We start from the raw sequence: 13,681 nt of genomic DNA, 5'->3' as shown, positions 1-13,681 counted from the left end.
AATATTCCATAACGTGTACTGGGAAGCAGGAAAACAATTCCAAATGCGGTGAAAATGGTGAAAAAATGCATTCGCATCATTTTCTTGTGGGTGGTGTCATTTTGTGCGACTTTTGATGACGTTTTCAATGCTTATATGTTTTAGAACTGTACAAACTTTTGATCACTTTTCATAAAATTTTTAATATTTTTCAAAATGGCAAAAAAGTGTTATTTTCGACTATGGGCGCTATTTTCTGTTACGTGGTTAAACGCCGTTATTATATTATATTATAATGTGTTTATGATTTTTACTGTTTATTTATATTTTTATCAGTTCTAAGGAAAGTGGGGTTATTTGAATGGTTTTTTTTATTATATTTTTTTTTGCTTTTTTTATTTTTACTATTTTTCAGACTCACTAGGGTACTTTAACCCTAGGTTGCCTGATCAATCCTACCATATACTGCCATACTACGGTATGGCAGCATATGGGGATTTTCCTTCTCATTCATTACAATGTGCAATTAGCACATTGTAATGAATCAGTTAAAACGAGACTGTCATGGCGACATCACCGCTCCCTGATGACGTCAAGGGGAACGACGATCGTCACCAAAATGGCGGAGTCCATCCGCCACCATCTTTTTGAAGCCTCAGGCAGCCGATGGTGGCGATTGCGGGGATAACACCCCAGATCGCTGCTAGCACCGATCGCAGGTCTTACTGGTAAGTCTTTGCTGCAATATGCAAAGACTTACCGGCTATGGAGAGGGCTCAGCCCGTGATCCCTCTCCATGTACACGAACCCGACGCACGCCATACTATTACGGCGTGCATCAGTAAAGGGTTAATAACTTTTATGTACTGATCTAAAATACCAGGGATGAATGCTATATGATTTTACACATCATCCCTTAAACCAAAAATAAACTTTTAACAAAATTGCATAAATCAATATGATATTGTTTAATTTTTTAAATATACTTTATTACTAATATAATAATAAATATGATCATGTGTTTTCGGCCATAAAATAAACATTATCTGGTAGGTTTATTAAGTCATTTTTTGGTGACAGCTTCACTTTAATGGACATCATGATTTTAAAAGCCTACTTCTTTTGTAAAAAACAGAGCATAAGAATCTAAAAGAAGAGCAGAACGTGGCAGAGGGGGACACACACCAGTATATCAGTCTGCTTGGTTTACAATCCTTCATCCTGGTGTTAGATGTCCTTTAAAGGACAAAAACAAAAAAAAGACAGTGCTAGTTTTCTTGATCGCGGCGCTGTCCGTCACTAGTCTTGACACACCGGGATCATCTAGAAAAAAAACTTATAATTAGCAGCATGGAGCACTGGGACAGGATGACCGGCGCTCCGGGTTGCTAATTATGCACACCCTGGCCACCTCCCTCTCCCAGCATGCTACAGGGAGGTGGTGTAGTTTGTGTAAAGCAGCGTTCTATCCTGTACTCAACTGAGCACTCAGAAATAAAGGAACCTAATAATGTTTTTAATTACTTAACTCTTTACAGACAGTCCCTGGATAGTCTAATCTTCTTACGAAACTGAATAATCAAGTGAAATATTTTCTACGTATGGAAAGAGTTAATCTTTAACCTCCTTTCCTTATCTCTATGATGTGTAAAGGACCTCCAGTACACTGCTCACTACAAATGAAAGAAGGAGCAGAAAAAAGTAAGCAAAGCTGCTTTACTCAATGAAGTATATTATAACATTTACTATCATTATCTGCACTAGTCACTTATGCCATAAAAAATATTAGCTTCAAATGTTTAATAATGCTATAATACATTCCCTACAGTTTATACAGTAACTACAGTTTAATGTATTGATGTTATCCTAGACTCTGACACCAGGATTCTTGTTTTACACTGTTCTGTACATAATCCCATCCAATGTTCTTCCATATATAATTCAATGGCTGAAACTTCCTGACCACCAGTTACAGTAGGAAGAACAGCTCTGAAGCACAAGATGCGTTAAGTCAGAATTAGAGAACAGGAATGCTGGTTTGTTAATGCCAGATTTATTATATGAATTGACTACAGTCGTTACTACAGTAATGATACTGTGTCTTGGAAAAATATAACCAACATATTTTTTTTTTGCTTAATCCAAAATAAAATTAATACATTTTGTTTAAGCAGCTCCTATGCAAATCTGTGTCTCCATGGCAACAGACAAAAATAAAACCCTGTGTATAGTTTAATTTACTTCCTGCTTCCCTACTGAATACCCTCAGAGGGCATAACTCCCAACCGTCCATGATCAAACAGGACAGTCCTGGTTTTTGGGCTCTGTCCCGACCGTTGGGAGGTTTGTGCCAGGACATTGACTTGAGTCGACAGCATCCTCTATTATTCCTGTGCCTCTGCTGTGTGTAGCAGAGCTGGCAGTCGCACTGTTATGATGTCATCTGCTTGTTATTATAGAGCTACATACAGGAGGAGCAGAGGAGAGAGGAGGAATTGGGAAACGAGGGGGAACAAAATAAGAGGGGGAGAGGCTGAAGAAACTCATCTTGTACCTTCTTGGGAAATATGACTAAATTAAAATAAGCCAATGAAAGCTAAGTGTAGTACTTGGGGGATGGGGGTTACTCATCCTAAGCTAGATGATAATAGTTCAATAGTAAATAAGAGAATCTTACCTAAATACTGTGGGTGTTTGTATGGTTCTTTTTATGCATGCATAACTTTGTAATTATCTGATTTAGAACAGATGAATCAATACATTCAGTGGCTTTATTGGTACAGAGGTTTAAGTATGCAATCCAAACAGTGACGGATTAAGTGTCTCATAGGCCCTAAGCTCTTCACAAAACTAGGGCCTCCCCAGCGTCCAAACCAACCTTGTGGCCGTGTCCTAATTTCCTTGGCCCGACAACACCACCGCAGTCCGTACTGGCCCCCCTTTAATAAAATGTCCACAGACAGCAGAGCCCCGCTTAAATGAAATGTCCACAGCAGAGCCCCCTTTTACAGAATTGTTCACAGCAAATGAAATGCCTCCATTAATGAAATGTCCACAGCAGAAGCCCCCCTTTAATGAAATGGCCACTGCAGAGCCCCCCTTTAAAGAAATGTCAACCGCAGAGGCCCCCTTTTAATTAAATGGCCACTGCTGCCCCCCCCTTTAATGAAATGTCCACTGCAGAGCCCCCTTTAATGAAATGTCCTCTACAGAGGCCCAGTTTACAGAAATAACCAAAGCAGAGCCCACTTTAATGAAATGTCCAAAGCAGAGCCCTTCCCACATCAATGAAATGTCCACAGCAGGGCCGCCTTTAAAGGAAACCTACCACTTGAAGTGGTAGGTGTAAGATGCATATACTGAGCACCAGCTCAGGGTGAGCTGGTGCTTACTTTCATTAGTGTCCTAAACCACTGTATCGGGGTTTAAACACTTTTTATTCTTTACAGCCGAAGGAGCTGTTTAGGACACAAGTAAGCACCGTGCTGGTGCTCGGTATATGCATCTTACACCTACCACATCAAATGGTAGGTTTCCTTTAATAAAATGTCCACAGCAGAGCACTACTTTATTAAAATGTTCACAGCAGAGCCCCCTTTATTAAAATGTTCACAGCAGAGCCCCATTTATTAAAATGTTCACAGCAGACCCCCTCTCTTTACAGAAATGTCCACATTAGAGCCCCTTGAAAAATAAAAACTCTGTACACACCGGCAAGTTCTTCTCCCCGAGGCTCCGTCTTCTCCTCTTCCAGGCCGTACACCACACTATGATGTGTGGGGGGAGAAGAATCCAGAGGTGAGTATAGAGGGGTTTTTTTACCAGATTTGGCAGCGGTTATCTTCATATAGGGCCCGGTCCTCTGGGAAACCCGTCCATTCCACCTATATGGAGAACCATCATTGAGCTGCCCAATGTCGCCTGCAGTCAGATCCCTTCTGGCTCTCACTGTAAATGTTTTGTCATGCTCAGACAGTCTGCACTGCAATACATTAGTATTGCAGTGCAGTGCCTTGGACTTGAAGAACTATGTAATGTAAAATAAGTTAAGAAAAAACATAAAAAACAGTGAATAGAAAAATAAAAAATAATCCCCCACCCCACCCCCACATACTTGGTATCACTGTGTTTGTAAAAATCTGCATAATAAAGCGCAATCCTTATTCCACCCGTGCGGTGAACGCTGTACGAAAAAAAAACAAAAGCATTCATAAAAACCCTTATGAACTTGAAAACAAATAAGTGTGCATATATTTCCGTATGGTGGTCACAGAGTGCACTGCCATAGCTGGTGGCGCTGCTGAAACTTAGCAGCATTTTCAGCAGTGCCTGCCACTAACTTAACATTCCAGAGGACGGGCAGATTTTAATGGTGGTTTGGGTGGCCGAGGGCCACTGGGAAGGTATCAGCCTATATGAGGATCCACCATTGGCAGTTTCAGGACCTTTGGAGGACCTGCAAAAGGTGCTGAAATGGCTCTTGTGTACATGTGTATTGAGTGTAGGAACAGATGTATGAGGATTTCATGGGTGAAGGTCATTCTCAGTATAAAATATAGTGGATGGTGTGAATGGCCATAGGCCCCCAGAAAGCCTTGGGCCACCGGCTACTGCCCAAACCGCCTATATTATAATCCAGTATTGAATCCAAAACAATTATCAACAAGTTACGCCATAAATGTCTTACAGCTGCATGACACATCCCTATTCTCCCATGGGTATAATTTGAGGGGATTAAAACCCCTCAAAGGCAGCATTACCACTGTACTTATTGAGAGCAGTTAGGAGACTTAGTAATGTATTTTACTTTACTGTGGTTTAAAGAAGATTTTAATGTAACATGTTGCAAGCAACAGAACCATTGGTAACTATCATGACAAACCATATAGGTGCCAGAAAGCCCTCGTAGGGGCAAAATCCCAATGTTGTGGGACGCAGCCACATCATCATAAAGTGCAAAAGTGTCACCATATTAACATAATAAAAATGGTCACCGGAACACACATTGTAATGCTGCTTTTGCAATATGATGGAACAACTAACTGATATAAATAAGGGTTTGTGCACTGCAACTCCCCATCAAAGTGCTCCACGGTTTAAGGGCTAGGTTGCAAGTCTGTGACACACAGGCTCCCCGGAAAGGTATTTTAGGGACTGGTGGATGGAGGTGTATTTTAAGGCGGAAGGGGAAATTCTGTGCTTATGAAATAAGTTGTGTTAATTGGCATCTCTCCCTAAATATACCTCCTTCTTCTTACCAGGAGGTAATGCGTATCCACATCTTCATGATGTCTTATATTCATGGAGGCGGCTGTCCTATGGCTTCTTCTAAGAAACCAATTAACGTTTGCTGGTCACTGGTCAAGATATTGTCCTAAATTACTCAGTGCAGGGTTTCTTCTTCTTATTCCTATTATATCCTTGCATTTCCAAGCACCATGTAGGATCTCTATGAGTTGAATGGCAACCTGTCATGTCTACTGCACTGGGACTCTCCGAAGTATGCAGTGATGTATTATATTCATTCTACAGCTGAGTTATATTCCCAGTACAGTTAATGGTTCTTCCAAGTCTCCTGTTTATCCTCTGTTTTGTGTTACTGGCACTTGCATGAGTTGACGATGTTTATCCACAGTCCAATATTATTCGGTTTTTACTATGTATATGTCCAGGCCAGGACCTCTACCTAGATACATTTGCTGAGCAGACCTTGTCTATCATCTTAGAGATTATTAGTAGTAGTACTGAGATGGCCCCTATTGAGTCTCAGTGGTTAATGGAGTTTGAGAGCTATGGTGTTGGCACTTTCTGTGGTCCAATCCCTGATATGGATGATAAGGGTAAAAGGAACCAACTTCGGTGGGTAAAGGCGTTCTTATCGTTAGTTCTCTTTGGATCTCTCTGCAGTAAGGAACGTGTCCAGCAGTCCTCCTTGCAGCTCTGAGTCGCTGAGATGTTTTTTCTCCCTTTCAGCTCTAGACCGTGTCCAAGAAGGAGAACGGAGATACCCAGCTCTAGGGAGCGGAGGTAATTGCAGACCTGTATGTGAAAAAGGATGTCAGTGAAGTCATCTGAACATGTGATATCTTCAATGTCTCTGATCCCAGTCCTCGGTGAGAGCCAAAAGAACATCTTAGACATTTAGGACAGGCTCACACTCCAACTGAAATGGTTTAATGAAAGTCTGATTATCCCTGGATTCTACACAGCATGTCTGGAATACTAGTCATTAATCTTAGTCTGCGGAGTCTATTCTCTTACCATTGCTGTTTCTGGACCACAAAGTGATTGCACAGAATTAGAAAAACTTGGGTTTTACTTGGGTATATACTTGAAACAGAATCATCTATTCACAGGCTGTCTGTAGTATTTCAGCTCAGTTTTATTCGCTGTAAAGCTGAGCCACAACACAGAATGCAACCAAAGGAGTGGCCATAATTATGTAGCCAGTGTAAGGGTTCACTTGCAACCAGTGACCCTTCTCCGAATCTGGTTTCCAGACTAATATGTACAATGCTGACTCGGGGCATACGTCACCCTTGCAGACATAAAGCAATTATGATGTGACCAATTTTAAGGGGTATTCTTGGCCTTTATTTTTTAAAATTGTTAGGATAGATCAATCAGATGTTTGAAGCTGTTCAATCAATGCATACAGCAGGATCGGTGGGGTGCTGGGTGTCAGACCTTGATCTTATATTAATCACCTATCCTAAGGATAAATAAATTAGGGAAATCCTGGAGTACTCCTTGCAACTTGAAGTCTAGTTCGGTTTTATTGGGCATTGATGGGGCAAGGCCAATGTGATAAAGAGGGGCATTAATAAAATGATCACAAATCACCAAAGACACAAGGACAATAAGGGAGACACTTCTGATAAATCTCCCTCAATTTGTCTATTTCCCCCAGTCCATTTTTCAAGATCATGAGCTAGACTCTATCTCTCCTGGACCCTTGAAGGAACCGAGCGCATCCTCTATGGTACTACCCCAGTGGGACAGTGTAGTGTTGTCAGACTCACTAGTAAGGCTTGTGGTATACACATTAATTTATAGATTTACCAGTCCCAGATGGGTTTCATAAAAATTAGGACACCAACCAAATCCAATCATGGATTATGGCTTGGGCTACAAAAAAAGATTATTTGCAAATAACATTTATTTGCATGTTGTTTGCCTTGAAAAATAGGAGATTCACATAACACACCTGGAGGGGGCTCGTGGTGTGGATTTTCATCATCCGAGTCAGCAAACACTTCAGCCAGTTCCTGATCAGACATATCTGTTAGTTCTGTCAGATCCAGCAGATCAAAGTGCACCTCAAGAGAGGAAACACTGCTGAGCGGTTCTGCGGGGAGAGAATTCAGCCCATTATGTGTATTATGTGACATATGTAAGAAAATTACTATACTGTTTTATATCTCTGGCTTAATACACAGAAGTTGTACTAGTAAGTTAAAGTCTTGGTGGCATTAAAAGCAATTAATCCAAATTTGTGAAGCTTGAAAGTAGCAGACTGTAAGGGCATGAGGTAAGGTAAGTCAGTCATTATTAAGAAGACATTTCTGAGTGTCAAATGGAAATATCAGCAAAATTACCATACATTATACACAAGATTATAAAAATCTTACAGAAGAGGAGGAAGACCCTAGAACTGTTGGGCACCATGGCATCAATTAATAGAGCAAAAAAAAAGAAGTAATGGAGTTATCCATGATTCTCTCTATGGTAGTGATACTCACGCCTTCTCTCTGTGACATGCAGTAGGCCTGATGTAGGAGCTAGAACTCCAGATTCCTGCTCAGCAACTGGGGGTTGTTGAGGTTCTTCTACAGTCACCTCAGCAGGGGCTCTAGGGTGAGAGCTAACCTCACTTTCTGTTTGTCTGGTCTGCTCTGCACAGAAAACACAACGTATATTTCTTACATCAATAGTTTTGAATGATACACATAAATGCTACATCAGATTAATGTTAGTTTCTGTAAATGATACATGCTAAGCTTCAGTTTGTATTTTGTAGTATAGTACTACTGGCACTTACACTTATGGGCAAAAGAGAGGCATAGTCTTTGAACTTGTATTCCCTGTCCTTGCAAACATTTTTCTAACTGCAAAAGAATACTTTCAGATACTTGCAAGTTATTAGTGTTAATCTGGCAACTGGTGCTTGTTTATTATCTGATAAACCCTTTTAAACTGGCAGCCTAATTTTCCAGTCTTCACTGACTTTGTGAATTAAACCCTCTGGCAGATGAAGGCCAGAGGGGTGACCCTATCAGCCATACCAACATCATTCTAAATCTGTCATTCCTAGAATATTGCATCTTTTCAAAATAACAAACTCATTCAAGTTCCCAAGAAGAATGGTTGCCCTGAAATGACAAAGGCAAGAGAGGTTAGGATAATGCAGAGAATCTCCATGGGTAATCGTTTCAACACTGCAGCTGGAATTGCTCACCAGTTCAGCACTGTACAGGGTAGGGATCTGGCCCATCATACTGTACAGTGTCACAACCTGGACTTTGGACTTAAAGCTCACTCTGCAGTGACCAAACCTCTCATTAGCAGAAAGAATCAAAGGGCTAGACTCACCTTTGCTGAAGATCATATTGTGTGGACAGAGGAGAAGCGTTCCACAGTTTATTATAGTGATAAAAGTTTAATTTGTTTGGGTCTGATGGAAAACATTATATTTATCAACAAAATGGGGAAAGACTGAACCCAAAGTATATAGAAGTCAGTTAAAGGTGATGGAGAAAGTGTCATGGTTTGGGGAATGTTTTCTGCAGCATCAGAACCCTCTTCAAGAACATGTGGTTGTCTTGCGTTCTGAACTAAATCAGCCAGAAATTTTCATGCAGGACAATGCCCTCTGTCACAGAGCAGTGTGGGTAAAGCAGGTCTTTGAACCATAAAACATTGAAACAATAAAATGGTTAGCCCAGAGTCCTGATCTAAACCAATAGAAAACCTCAAGAAAATCCTTGGTGATAATGTTATGTCCAAGAAACCCACAACAATCATAGAACCATAGAAGAGACTGGAAGAAGAATGGGCCGAAATCACACCAGAGCAGTGTGAGAGGCTAGTAATGTCCTGTCCACTACCTAATGATGAATGTTGACTGTTGTAACCTTCAGAAAATTTACTTATAACCATTCTCTGTGCTACAATCATTGTTGTTCTCTAATTATGATCATCACATTTTTTTGCAAAATAGTATTTTGTAAAACACTTTTCTGGTGACACGGTGTACCCCTTTTAAAAATCCAACAAATGTTAATCAGACTAGATTACATTATTTCTGAAAAAAATCAATCATACATTGGGGCTTATTTACTAAGGGTCCGTGGCCGCACTTTTGTCAGATTTTCCAAAGTTTTTTTTAGGGTTTTGCACGTGACATTTGTTGAAATTTGTGACAGCTATTTAACAGGGTCGCACGTGATCGAATTTTGGCGCAGCTGCTTCCATGTGACACAAATTGGGGATGTGCCATCGGTCTGATTTGAACTGAGCACGGTATTTAACTTTCAAATTGTGTCACAAGATCAAGCACTTACATGCACCAGGAAGAAGAGGGTGAATTCTGTTGGACCTGAGAGGGGAAGCGACACATGCAGGATATCAGGCGCACGATCTTAGTGCACAGTGCATTATCGTCGGACATTGCACTTTCTGTGAACTCCTGCAGACGGATAAGTAAATGTGCCCCATTATTCTCTAATTTTGATCTCCAGTGTATATACTCGTAGATTAGTATCTGTAATAAGTTATGTGATATACTGCATCTTGCCACTAATGTTACCAAGAACCTTATAAATGGTCTTTACGATGACTGTTCACCTAACAGAGTTTGGTACTATTACCAGTATCTAAAGATTTCATTATTTTAGCTATCTGAAAAGCCAAAGGTTCAGGATCTAGTAATCTGGAAAGATGATAGTTCATCGATAGCTATACGAGAATTATGTCTGACATTTTTCATGCCAATTAATATTTTCTGCACAGAAAAGAAACTGTACTCCTGGGTATTCAGCCCTTGCTGGCATATCTTATAGTGTAGGACAGCATCAGAGGCATTTCAAGGTGTTAACACTGTGGCACGGGAGACTTATTTTGAATGCATTTTTGCCACTTAAACAGGGCTATGGGGCAATCACTGTCTGGTGCCTAAGATAATGAAAAAATAAATAAGATGTGAAACAGAGGTTTAAGGAGTCAGCAAATTGAATCTGTCCTATCTGGATTTTCTTGATTGAGAACATTCATGTCCATTAGTTTATATGTTACATAACTCTCAGTGAATGTAGTGCAGTGTTGTAGGAACAGATACACTATTACAAGTCGTTGGAAACATTGACTTCCTAACAGAACTTTCCACAACTCAACCCATCTGTGTTGAATAGACCTAAAGCTTTGGTGACTTGTATAATATATACACCCTGACATATACTGCCAACAAGTGCTACACTGCAGCTTTGGAATTAACTGATCACTAGCCATTCTGTAGAAAAATGTGCACAAAGGGACACATTTATTTATCTCTCCGAGGAGCTCACCCAAAGTGCATTGCTACGAAGATTATGCACTGTGCCGCGATTCACTAAGATGGTGCGCCCGATACCTTGCATGTGTCACTTCCCTGCTAAGGTCTGCCTTCTTCTTCCTGGGGCATGTAAGTGCTTCATCTTGCGACCCAATTTGAAAGTTAAATCCAGCGCTCAGTACGAATCACTCGGATCGTCCGACGGCTAAGCCCCCCCCGATTTTTGCTGCATGAAAGCCAGCGCAGCTGCTTCAAAATTCAATCGTGTGCGATACAATCCCCAGTTAAACATCTGTCCCTGCCAAATCCCGAAAACGTCAGAAAAACCGACGAAAGTGCGGCTGCAGCACCTTAGTAAATACGACCCATTGGGCACATTTGGGAGATATGTATATAGCCTTCCTACCACAACTATGTACAAGCCCAAGTTATTGAAGTTGATCTCCTGGACATGACCACAAAAAATAGGAGAGCAAACCAGTAATTTACCATTTACACTGATGCATGTGTGTGATATGATGTACAACACATACTTGTGACCTGGGTGAAGAATATATGTAACATTTTTATGGACTATATTTTAGGAAGCCTTTCTCAGTGAACTGAATGGCATCAATAAAAGATGTGATGAAAAGTTCAATGCAATTTACCTAAATAACTTATATATGTTAGGTTCCTAGAATGCCCATTTAGACTTCATATTTTGAAAAAACTTTAATCCTCATTGGGGCTATTGGGAACCCAGAACTTGGGGTTCTTGGAACCATACAGCATGCCTTATATTATAATTGTAATCTATGCCACCATTATTTCGAGAAGTTTAGCTATAAATACAGACCAAAAAACATGCACATTATTGAAAACACTAACAGTAAGACAGTCATAGAATCTGTGGTAATATCCAGAGTTTAAATAGTTAAGCACAGGAAATAAACATTTATTTTAAAAATGTCCAATGGGAAATAGGAAGTCTCCAGGGAAAAGAATAGAGATGTGGAAGGAGCTGAATGTGTCTCTAGAGTTTGCCCGTATGTCATGTGAATGTTCCCTGCAGGAAAAAGGATGATTACATGAGGAGAGGAAGCAAAATGTATCTATTTATGTAAATTAATATACATATTCAACCAATATAATATATGCACCAATAGGCTTTAAACATTTATGCCTGGACTGACAGCTAAAATTATGTCTTTACATTCAGCATCATGCAAACCTCCCTTACTGTTCCAGTATAGCATGAAAAAAATTCCTCTCCAAGTGATGCTGCACTTGGCACAAGCTCTGTTATTTATAGTTGCAGTGATGCTTTCCTCTGAGGGTGATAACTCTTGGATGAGATGCCATGTGACGCTTAACCTGCTACTTGTCAGAGACACACATGCTGGGCTACCACTGGCATCAACAGACAGAACGTTCTTCAGTTGGGATTGTAATTGGGACTGGCAAACATTACCAAGCGCTATAATTAAGTATATGAAAAGCTGGGTAACCAAGAGCATTTAAGGTGCAGAGTGAGTTGACTGAAGGAGACAAAGACAGATACAAACAACATATACAAAATACATAAGCATAGAAATAGTAGTGAAAAATAATTTAAAAGTAAATAAAAAAACAAAAGATTCAATACAATGTGCAAAATAGAAAACAAAGACAACTAGAAAATAAGTAAGCAAAATCCTGAAAAGGTCTTATGTTTCATCATCATATCTGCTTTTACACAGAAATTAAAATTGTATTTAGATCCCTAAGTGTTAACCACATATAATAGAAGGAGGAATGGGGTCTTTACCAGCATAGATTATTCACCCCATCTCTGACCTCCCCCCTCCCCACCCCATTTAACTGCTGTCTAGCAGGCTCTGCTCTAGGGATTACAGCAATGGCTTTGCAGCTTTGCAAACTTAAAGTAAGCGCCTGGTAGGGGTGGGGGCTTGTGTCTGATTGTCACCATCCCTGTGTATGTGACCGTCTCATAATCTCACTACTGTATTACATATTTCTGCAGCTGTCCTTCTACTACTATAAAGCAAATACTCAGCATTCCCAGATCCTGATTTCTGTCCACCCACTTCTCCGTTGTAGTACTGCAGCCTTAATTGTGGTTTTTAGAGAATGTTCAGCATATTTCTACTATATGTTCCCCGGTCTGCAGCACATGTGGGGTTTTTATTTTAAACTTTCTGCATTAAATATTGGGTATAAGCCCTAACAAAGCTTCTGAATTGTATGTCAGATCCCACTTACATAATTACTGGGTAAGGGTAATATATAGAATAATGTACTGCCATATCATACATATAGACATACGCCTGTACCATACTGAGTTCCTTACATGCCCTGTGTATTAATATCACCAGTCCAATACGGTACCGACCACACACTGCAAGTCCCAGCATCCCACCTCTGACTCATTACTTTTTTACTTACAAAGAGACAATCATCATATTACTTGGACTTCAATTGCCAAAAGTGGGGATCAGCTCAAGCCTGTCGGCCACTCACCTGAGGGACCAGGCCCTTGCTGGGGCTCCATCCAGATGAATCAGGGGTTCCACCCTCCTTCAGCTTAGCAGGAAGAGATGGGGCATAGGGCAGCATCAGATAGAGCCTCCTCCCTGCAGCAAGCACCAGGCTGAGGGATCTGCAGCCCAGACACACATCCCCAAGCTCAGAGCCTCACTGATAAGTGAGCCTTGCATTGCAAATGAGCAGACAGAGGGAGTGAGAGGCTGGAAGGGGAGGGTGGGGATGTGTCTCTGGGTGTCAGAGCTGGGAGAGTGTGCATGCGTGTGTCTGAGTGTGTAATGTAGGAGACACTGGCATGGAGCCCAGACTGGCGAGGTAGGCTAGGGGGGGGTTAGCTCCATCTCACTTTGCAGGAAGAATACCTGACAATACTACAAGGAGCACAAGAATACTAAGTATCCACACTGTCCACCCTGAATACAAATATATGCCCTAGAGGTGATATTGAGTTGTCTCTTGAAAAGATGGGTGGCAACTAAAGATGGGCGATTTTGTTAAAATTCGGTTCATCCTGATTCACAGAATTTTTTATAAAAAATTTGATTCGACCCGAGTCAAATCATGACGAATCACATTAAAAAACAGGTATTTACTGGCTGCAAAGAGCCTGTAGGGTGTTGTAGAACG

At 40.7% G+C, this 13,681-nt stretch overlaps 1 protein-coding gene across 2 annotated transcripts; it reads right to left on the bottom strand.

The window, feature by feature from the left end:
- Nucleotides 1-4,769: 4,769 nt before the first annotated feature.
- Nucleotides 4,770-13,335, bottom strand: DBNDD1 (dysbindin domain containing 1). 2 transcript variants are annotated; one of them, XM_072117401.1, is made up of 4 exons: nucleotides 13,031-13,335; nucleotides 7,722-7,869; nucleotides 7,187-7,327; nucleotides 4,770-6,018 (listed from the first exon to the last, which is right to left on the bottom strand). In XM_072117401.1, the coding sequence occupies exons 1-4, from the start codon at nucleotides 13,124-13,126 to the stop codon at nucleotides 5,861-5,863; spliced, it is 543 nt and encodes a 180-aa protein (XP_071973502.1). In that variant the 5' UTR covers nucleotides 13,127-13,335; the 3' UTR covers nucleotides 4,770-5,860. The 2 variants fall into 2 exon arrangements, with proteins under 2 accessions (XP_071973502.1, XP_071973503.1); XM_072117402.1 differs by having other exon boundaries at nucleotides 7,722-7,874; nucleotides 13,031-13,332.
- Between the last annotated feature and the right edge of the window lie 346 nt (nucleotides 13,336-13,681).

The sequence above is a fragment of the Engystomops pustulosus genome, chromosome 7 (assembly GCF_040894005.1).
Source record: "Engystomops pustulosus chromosome 7, aEngPut4.maternal, whole genome shotgun sequence".
NCBI classification, from domain to species: domain Eukaryota; kingdom Metazoa; phylum Chordata; class Amphibia; order Anura; family Leptodactylidae; genus Engystomops; species Engystomops pustulosus.
This window is presented reverse-complemented; position numbering and strand designations above follow the sequence as displayed.

Bases quoted from the DNA above. Each gene is read 5' to 3' on its own strand.
- DBNDD1 (XM_072117401.1), bottom strand. From the start codon at position 13,126: ATGCTGCCCTATGCCCCATCTCTTCCTGCTAAGCTGAAGGAGGGTGGA. The intron at 7,328-7,721 runs GTGAGTATCACT...CTCTCCCCGCAG, and splicing joins GCATGTCACAGAGAGAAGGC to AACCGCTCAGCAGTGTTTCC. The intron at 6,019-7,186 runs GTGTGTTATGTG...TTTCACATACAG, and splicing joins ACACCACGAGCCCCCTCCAG to GTCTGCAATTACCTCCGCTC.